Here is a 9847-nt window from a genome sequence, read left to right as displayed (position 1 = left end):
GAAGGGGAGATGAGGTGAACACAAAGCAGTGATGTTCCCACACCTCTGAACCTCTTCCAGTTCCTCTCAAAGTCTCAAGCACTTTCTTCTCTTGGGGCTTTTGCAATACTGGCAATTCTCTTCTCCCTGTCTTTGCCATAAGCTTTACTCTCACCTTTCAAACTGCTGCTTATTTATTCTCTTACAGGCCTTCCTTATATCTCTATTTAAATCAAGATCATCCATCACTGGTTCTCAAAATCCTCTTCTTTTTCAGTATCATTCATCATACTTTGTAACTTTATTTATATTTGGATTTTCCTATGTCCATCTCCATGGGTCAAATAAAATGCCCATTACAGCATGATCGTTGACTCTTCAGTTATTCATCTCTAACAGGAGTCAGAAAACTTTGGGAGGCGCCTGGGTGGCTCAGTGCATTAAGTGTCTGTCTTTGGCTGAGGTCATGGTCCCAGGGTCCTGGGATTGAGCCCCATGTCGGGCTCCCTGCTCAGTGGGAAGCCTGCTTCTCCCTCTCCCACTCCCCCTGCTTGTGTTGCCTCTCCCGCTGTGTCTCTGTCAATAAATAAATAAAATCTTTTTAAAAAAGAAAAGAAAACTTTGTCCTATGGGCCAAATCTGGCCCACTGCCTTTTTTTCTGTGGCGCTGGCCAATCAGCAAAGAATAAGAATGATTTTTACAGTTTTGGGGGGGGCGTACTTTTACATTTGTAAATGTTGGAAGAAATCAAAGGACAGTCCTTTGTGGTAGTTGAAAGTTATGAGATTCAAAAAAAAAAAAAAAAGAAAATTATGAGATTCTAATGTCATGTCAAATGTCACTGGAACACAGCCACACTCAATCACTTCCATATTATCTATGGCTTCTTTCAAGATACCTCCTCAGAGTTCAGTAGCTGTGATAGAGACCCTGTAGCTCACAGACTCTAGGATATTGACTGTCAGGCCCTTTACAGAAAACATTTGCCAACTCCTGCACTATGCTCAGTATGGAGTACCGATGCCTGGCAGATAATGGAATCTATTGGTCCAAGTTTGGTCTATCACTGACATCAGGCATTTACCTCAGGGGCTGGACTTTTAAAAGCAATAACTTAGGGGCACCTGGGTGGATCAGTCAGTTAAACGCCTGACTCTTGGTTTCGGCCCAGGTCATAATCTTAGGGTCTTGAGATCAAGCCCTGCATTGGGCTCTGGGCTCCATGCTGAGCGTGGAGTCTGCTTGAGACTCTCTCTCCCTCTCTCTGTGCCCCTCCCCCTCCGCTCACTCTCTCTAAAATAAATAAATAAAATCTTTAAAAAAAATTTTTAAAGCAATCACTTATACCTAGGCATAAATAATTTAACACAATATGGCCCAAATAAGGAGATACTAGAAACAGAAGGGTAATTTTTTTAAACCACATGAATTATTTCAAAATCACCCCTTCCAAGAAAGCAACTAGAGGTTTTCCACCAGCTAAATGAATGGAAAAGTAAAAATTCAATATAGGAGAGAAGTGAAGAAAACCCCCATAGTGATGGTGGTAGAGGAGGCCACATCTCTTGAGCATCAGGCATAGAAGGCAACCAGTTAGGATGGATATTAAAAAATTGTGGCCAAGGATAATGCAGACCCACTTCTCCACAGTAAACATTCAGGAATAGTAGAATTAAACTGAATCACAATTTTTATTGTTGAAATCCATAATAATGGTATATGGATGTCACTGAATTATGATGCATTAATGGAATATTTTCAAATCTTGACTGTCTACTCTGAGGCAATAAATTTTGCTAATTTACATAGACTATCTGCCCAAGAATACAGAAGATGCTGAAAAATGTAGTTGTCCCTAAAGAGTCACTGTATAGCTTGAGAAAAGGGGAGAGAATAACACTCATTTCTTTTGAACTTAGCACTATGTTTGTGTGCTATAAAAGTAAACTTAGTAAATATATTCCCCCAAATTCTTTTTTTTTTTTTTTAATTTTATTTATTTATTCATCAGACAGAGAGAGAGAGGCAGAGGGAGAAGTAGGCTCCCAAGGAGCAGGGAGCCCGATGTGGGACTCGATCCCAGGACCCCGAGATCACGACCTGAGCCGAAGGCAGACGCCCAACCATCTGAGCCACCCAGGTGCCCTTCCCCCAAATTCTAATCACACCTTTGTTTCATTTCCACATTGTTAATTTTGGCCTTCTCATCCTTAAAGCTAACAGAATTCCAGGAATTAAACTTAAAAAAGTAGCCTTCTCTGACTCTGGAAGAATGAAAAAATTTTACAAGGTTAAACCATTAATATTTCCCCTGTCCCTCATAGTTACAAAAAAAAAAAAACAATCAGAAAATAAAAAACTCCTAGTAAATGTTCTAATACTGAATTTAATACTTCAGAATTTTTGCTATCTTTTTGAAATAAACACTAACCTCTGATTAGTCTGTAATTATACTTGATGGTCTTAATATATGCATTTAATTTAAACTGTCATCTGTTTTATGAAATATATACATGTAAAATTTTTTGTTGTTAAAATAAAGGATCACTGGTTCTTTCTTCATACATGCATAAAAAGATAGTAAAATTTATGAGCCTGCTACATTTAAATAAAAACTCCAAGGGTCTGTAATTAATTTAAAGTATACCAGTGATTACTTCAGAAATTACCTATGACCCAAGTTAACAATTAGGTTTAAGAGCAAACATACTGTTAACTAATGGGAAATGTTCCTTGCCCTTAAGAGTCACAGAAAATGATCTCTCCTACTCTTTTCCCTCAGTATTGTCATGCCTGTATATAATGTCTAGAAATCTGTCAGCCATCACGGTACGCCAGCCAACACTGGGGAAGACAAAGTGAAAAACAGAAGAGAATCTGAGTCTCTGAATATTTCATTTTGCTGATGAATCAAAAATCTCTGGAACCTCTTCTCTCCTCACCCCCCAAAAAAGCCTGTTATATGACTCAATATACTTCCTCATTGCTTAGGCTAGTCTGGTATTTTGATTTTTGCTGAGTGTATCCTAACTACATCAAATAACTAAGGGTCATGGTTCATACTGGGAGCTACAGATACAGAGATAAAACTGATTCCATCACAGCCACCAACTCATGTCCGGTGGGGGAACACACACACACACACACACACACACACACACACACACACACACAGAGTCACTGCCTAGGCGGTAAATGCTGTCCTACAAGTTTTACAAATGCTTTGTGAAACCAGACACACCTAATACATCCAATGTCAGGAGGAAGGAGTGGACAAATATTGCAAGAATATCCAAATAGCTAATAAATAATCAGAAAAGAATGGAAATGTAAACCATGATACCTACCAGAGTAGCAAACACTTTTCTTTTTAATTGATGATGCCAAATATTGTCAAGGATATGGAGAAAGCAGAACATTCATACACTGTTGGTGGGAGTGCCAGTTGGAATTTTTGGAACCTATTTAGAAAAATTAAACTTACTAAAGTTGAACATAGGCATACCCATGACCAAACCCAAGCAACTCCACTTTCAGTATATGGAGAAAAACATGCACAAGTATGATCATAACAGTCTGATAAGGAGCTCTGATTTCCCAACATAGTATTCCCAAGAAGACATAATGAAGGATTTTCAATGTTGTAATGCTCCTTTTATGTGAATCTTAGCTGGTACTACATGGCTGCAAAGCCTCCTTAAAGGAATTGTGCTGGGCACTCTGAATTTGTTGTGTCCAAAGTAGAATTTCAAAGATAAGAAAATCAACAGATGCAACTAGAAAAGTGATTAAAGATCTCCAATTCAAAACAAAACAACCCAATACAGTCATACAATTTTAAAGAACAGGTAATTGCAATACAAAAACAAACAAAAATACCTCAAAAGTATAACTTTTATATAATCTCACTCATGAGATGTAAAAATTCTAAATAAAATAATAGCAAATGAAATCTAGCAGTGCACCAGAATACATACATATACCAATAATTAACCTGGATATATCCAGGAATGGGAGAAAATCAAACAATCTGTCAATATAAATCATCACATTAACAAATTAAATACTATACAATTGCAGGAAGAGATGATGAAATGACATTTGATAACTCAGGAGCCCTTTTGACTTAGATACAACAAAGATTTTTACTCACGAATAAAAGAAAACATTAGAAGGCAATCATTTGAGAGCATGATGCTAACTACCGTTCCATCATAACAAGCAGACTTAGTGACTGAAATATCCAACTTTAGGGCCTCCTAGTTATGGCAGCATTCCCAAAGCAGTTTCATATCCCTAATATGCAAATAGGTAATGGGAATCAGTATTTCCATGGTAAAGTTTGAGATCACCAGTTTAAACGAAGTCAAACAATTTCATTCAATAGAATACTCTTTAGTTTTCTAAGTTGACTAGGTGCTTTTGATTTTTCCTTGAGAGGGGATTTAGTAGTTTCTACTTCATAGGCTTCATTAACCAGAGAATCCCACTGTTTGTCAAGTACTATTCAGTACTGGTAATTTTTGAGACATAATTTCAGAAGTTCTGGGACAATTTTAGTTATATAAATTGTTTCTGTATATTGGTTTAGGGTTTGTTATTTTTCTAGTTTCTTAGTTCAGTGTGACAGGGATGGTGCAGATACTGGGGAAAACAAAGCATAGTTCTGGCCCTCCATCTTGCCAGATGCATCTTGGTTTCCTCCAAGACACATTAAAAGGTATTTTCCACTGAATAGAGCCTCAGGCACATTCTACAACTTCTGATACACAATTTAACTATCATTCTTTTTTGAACAATCTGTAATTGTTTCCATTTTATCTTTAATTCAGAACTTACATATACATATGACAGGACTACATTTTCAAAAGTAGTTGAAAGGTTCACCAATCTTACTAGCTGTATAATGGACCTTTATAATGGAGAGCTCTAGCAGTCACCATCTTAAGCAAATGACCAAACTTAGCATTGGCAGTAGTGAGAAAAATGGGTATTATGTGTTTCTGGTGTACTGCAATATGAAGTATGTATCACCAAATATCATGTATTCTGGCCAAAAATGTTTAAGTCTCTGGCTCTAACTCGACTTTATGAGAGATACAAAGGATAGAGGCACAAATTAAAGCTCACCATGAGGGAAGAAACCAATCCAGAATGCACGGCATTCTATAAAACAGCTTTCCTTAACATTTCAAAAAGTCTTTTCAAGATTAAAATCTAGAGACATGATAACCAAATGCAATACATGAACATAGAAAAGATGCTGGTTAGAAAATAAATAGCAATAGGATACCTTGCGAGTATTGGGACATATGAAGTGAATATAAAAGAATATTACAGAATTACTGATAATTTTCTTGTGTGACCATGGTATTAAAGGCTGTTCTTATTCTTAAAAGATGCATGCAAATATATTCAGGAATTAAGTATCACTTCTATGTCATAAGATATTGGTGAGTATACGTACACATACATACCTATAATTTCAGAGAGAAAGCAAGTATGATCAAATGTTAATAATTACTGATTCTAAATAGAGTACATGGATGTTTATTATACTGTTCTTTAAATTTTTCTAAGTGTCTGAAATTTGTAATATAAAATTTGGGGAAAGAATTCGCAAACGGACAAATTTTTGTTTTTTTTAATTTGTAATTTATCTCAAAATGTGAGCAGAGAATCTTAATCACTGGCTACTTCTCTGTTTTTATTCATCACAGGCAAATTGCTTTACACCTCTCCCTGGTTCTTCAATAGGTATATTCCCAGCATCTTTAACACTAAGTCCACATTTCTTTTCAGCCTTCATTTTTTATGCAGCTTAAGGGATAAACTCTGAATAAAAATCCTCTCAAGTTTGTGCTTTTCTAGATTTTATCCATAATGAGAACTATCTGAAATTCAAATGGATGAGTGGTTATGGAAGCTTGTCTAAATTCATTACACCAATGAGCATTCTTTTCATAAGAATTCACTAATAGTAATACTAATGATGAAGATAATAAGAACAATAGCAAACATGTATTGAGGATAGGCTACATACGAGATACTCTTCCAAGGATCTGATGCATACTAAATCCATGCAATCTCTGAAATAGGACTATTAGTTACCATCACCAACATTTTAAAGACGATGCCCAGAGGAGATAAGCATTTTCCCCAACATCCCATAGGTAGTAAGAAGGTGGAATGGTGAGGACAGTAAGTATGGTTTGTGCCATGTGTGAGAGATTTCCTGTATTTATTACATTGATAAGGTTATTCTCCAGGATGAATTCGCTGAAGTTTAACAAAGGTTGAATAGTGTCAGAAGGCTTCTATACCTTCATTAAATGAACACTATTTGTTATAAATTATGCTATTATAGGCATAAGGAAGTTGTGACTCACACATTAGCCAAATCTTCCTGTAGTGTGAATATTCTGCTATTCTAATCAGAGAGGTGACAAGTGAAGCATTTATTCTAATTAAATTATATTGTGACTTGTCTCATGTTTTTAAAACTGAATGTTGTCTCTCAAATTATTTCTTGGAAAGGGCAAACTTTTAACTTCTAATCATTCATGAACTGATTGATACTTTTATAAAACACAATGATGTTATGGCAATATGAAATTGCTATAAGTTTCCAAACACTTACTCTTATTTTCCACATTCATCTCATGATGGACAGGTAACAATTTTGTGGACTGGCACAAGTCTCTAGACAACAGTTTTAGTAGTTCTTGTCTAAAGGCCTTCCTAGATCCCAATTTAAAGGGTTTCTCACTTGCATTCATTCTATGATATACTCTAAGATATTTATCACATTTGTAAGCCTTCCCAAATTCCTTAAATTCATAAAATTTCACAGCAGTATGAGTTCTCTAATGCACACAGCAAAAACTGAATTAGGTTTTGGTTCTTCCTACATTCCTTAAAGTGTTTCTAATGAGTACAAATTCCCCAATGTTTACCAGACTTTTGTGCCATGAATAAAGATCTTCACACATTCCTTACATTTAAATGATTTCACATCAGTATAAACTGATATTCAATAAGACTGTATAAAATTCTAAGGGCCTTTTCATATTCCTTATATTCAAAGTATTTCTCACTAGTATGAATTTTCTGGTATCAAGTAAATTGTCCACACACAGATAAGGCTTTTGCACATTCCCTACATTCATAAGCTTTCTCAAGATTAAGATTCCTCACGTTAAGTTGTTTATACACATAAAAAATTTTCTTTCATCTCTTCAATCATAAAGTTTCACCAATATCAACTGTCTCATTTGAATAAGTTGTCCATATAAAGGCTTCCCCACATCCTTTATATTCATAAGGCTTATCATTACTAGGAGTTCTCTCATGTTGAACAAGATTTGAGCCATGAACAAAGGTCTTCCCAAATTCTGTACACTGATAAGGGTTCTCACCAGTATGAAATCTCTGATGAACACTAAGTTGATAGCCACTACCAAAGGCCTTCCCACATTCTTTACATTCATAGGATTTCCCACCAGTATGGATTCTCTCATGTTTAACAAGGCTTGAACCCCAACTAAAGGCCTTCCCACATTCCTTACATTTAAAAGGTTTCTCACCAGTATGGATTTTCTGATGTTGAGTGAGGTGATAGCCACGACTGAAGGCCTTCCCACATTCTTTACATTCATAGGGTTTCTCACCAGTATGGATTCTCTCATGTTGAGTAAGACTTGAGCCACAGTTAAAGGCCTTCCCACATTCTTTACATTCATAGGGTTTCTCACCAGTATGAAATATCTGATGTCGAGTAAGTTGATAGCCACTACCAAAGGCCTTCCCACATTCTTTACATTCATAGGATTTCTCACCAGTATGGACTCTCTCATGTTTAACAAGGCTTGAACCCCAACTAAAGGCCTTCCCACATTCCTTACATTCAAAAGGTTTCTCACCAGTATGGATTTTCTGATGTTGAGTGAGGTGATAGCCACGACTGAAGGCCTTCCCACATTCTTTACATTCATAGGGTTTCTCACCAGTATGGATTCTCTCATGTTGAACAAGACTTGAGCCACAATTAAAGGTCTTCCCACATTCCTTACATTCATACGGTTTCTTGCCAGTATGAAATATCTGATGTCGAGTAAGTTGATAACCCCAACAAAAAGCCTTTCCACATACTTTACATTCATAAGGCTTCTTACCAGTATGGATTTTTTGATGTTGAGTAAGCTGATAGCCACGACTGAAGGCCTTCCCACATTCTTTACATTTATAAGGTTTCTCACCAGTATGAATTATCTCATGTTTAGCTAGGCTTGAGCCCCAAAAAAAGGCCTTCCCACATTCCTTACATTCGTAAGATTTCACACCAATATGAATTTTCTGATGTTGAGTGAGGTGATAGCCACGACTGAAGGCCTTGCCACATTCTTTACATTCATAGGGTTTCTCACCAGTATGGATTCTTTCATGTTTAACAAGACTAGATCCCCAACTAAAGGTCTTCCCACATTCCTTACATCCGTAGGGTTTCTCACCAGTATGAAATCTCTGATGCACAGTGAGTCGATAGGCACTAAAAAAGTCCTTCCCACATTCTTTACATTCAAAGTGTTTTTCAGCTGTATGAGTTCGCTCATGTTGAACAAGTTTTGAGCCATGACTACACGCCTTCCCACATTCCTTACAAACATAGCGTTTCTCTCTATTATGAATTCTTTGATGTGCACTAAAAGATTTACTTTTTCTATAAGTGGGCATTTTTCCATAGCTAATTATCATTTGACTAAAGTATCCCTCTTGATGTCCCTGTGGTCCCTCAAATTTGCTTTTGCACTTAGAATTATTTTCGAAAATGGATGCCTCAAGGCCAAGAGTTTTACTTCTTTCCTTCATCTCCCATTGGGAAAAATTTATTTCAAAAATGTCTTTTTCTGAAATTGTATTTTTGGTCTCATATGTTGACTCCAAATCTGAAAGAAAACAAGAAAACCACAGATTTTATTTCCTTTCCCAGAAAACTTCACCAGGAAAAAAAAAAAAAAAAAACCCTCAGCAGAGAAATACAAGACAAATTGGAAATAATACCCATAAGTGAATTGGGAGATTTATTAAGCTCACTGCTAAGCATCATGTCTCTACCCTGTTGAACAACAATCTCAGCTTTGACTTTTCAGCTTTTATGATCTTAATGCTCTGATCTAACAGCTTTCTGGAGGATTCCACAAAGATCACTTTAACAAGTTCCTTATCTCCCCATATGGATGACCCCTTAAACCAAATGTGCCCTTCCATCAATCAAGCCCTTATGTGCCCAAGTGTGGTTCAGCTGAACTTTTAATGACTGTGTAGGCTGGCATGAAGAACTGGAATCTAGAAAATCCCCAAACTCAAAAACAAAATCAAGCACACCTGAAACTAATATTGTAGGTCAACTATACTTAAAAAAACAAAACAAAACAAAACATTAAACTACGTAATACTTCTTCACAGGAATTTTTCTGAGTGATTGGGTGCTGGGATAGAAAGCAGACAAAATTCTGCAAGCCAAGCAGTTACTAAGTTCCAAGGCTCTACTGGAGATGAAACGTGTGAAACAAAACCAACTAAAACCATAATACAACCTCCACTTCGCTCAAATCCTGATACAATCAGAGAGATAAGCACATGGTCATGTGGGAAGTTTACGGCAAAGAAAGATTTTTACATCTAATTTGAAACCAGAAATAAACTGAAACTAAGAAAAGCTAAGACTCAGTCTCAGCTCAGCTCCATGCTTGGTGGGATCTGAGTTATCACCCCCTCCCCCTAAATAACTGAGAAAGGAGCATATACTTTTATGGGCAGGGAACCATCTATTCTTTACTGTTCTTCAGAATGTGTGGCACACAATAA

The 9847-nt window shown here is 36.5% G+C and overlaps 1 protein-coding gene across 12 annotated transcripts in view; it reads right to left on the bottom strand.

The window, feature by feature from the left end:
• Positions 1-3320: 3320 nt before the first annotated feature.
• The window catches only part of ZNF283 (zinc finger protein 283), a 113858-nt gene continuing 107331 nt past the window's right edge, over positions 3321-9847 (bottom strand). For all 12 annotated transcript variants that reach the window (XM_078062607.1, XM_078062606.1, XM_078062605.1 and 9 more), the window contains one exon: positions 3321-8925. In XM_078062607.1, the coding sequence (XP_077918733.1) occupies positions 7223-8925 (1703 nt within the window). In that variant the 3' untranslated portion in view covers positions 3321-7222. The remainder of the gene's footprint in view (positions 8926-9847) is intronic.

The sequence above is a fragment of the Halichoerus grypus genome, chromosome 15, assembly GCF_964656455.1.
Source record: "Halichoerus grypus chromosome 15, mHalGry1.hap1.1, whole genome shotgun sequence".
NCBI classification, from domain to species: Eukaryota; Metazoa; Chordata; class Mammalia; order Carnivora; family Phocidae; genus Halichoerus; species Halichoerus grypus.
The sequence above is the reverse complement of the archived record's forward strand: the minus strand, read 5'-3'. Positions and strand labels throughout refer to the sequence as shown.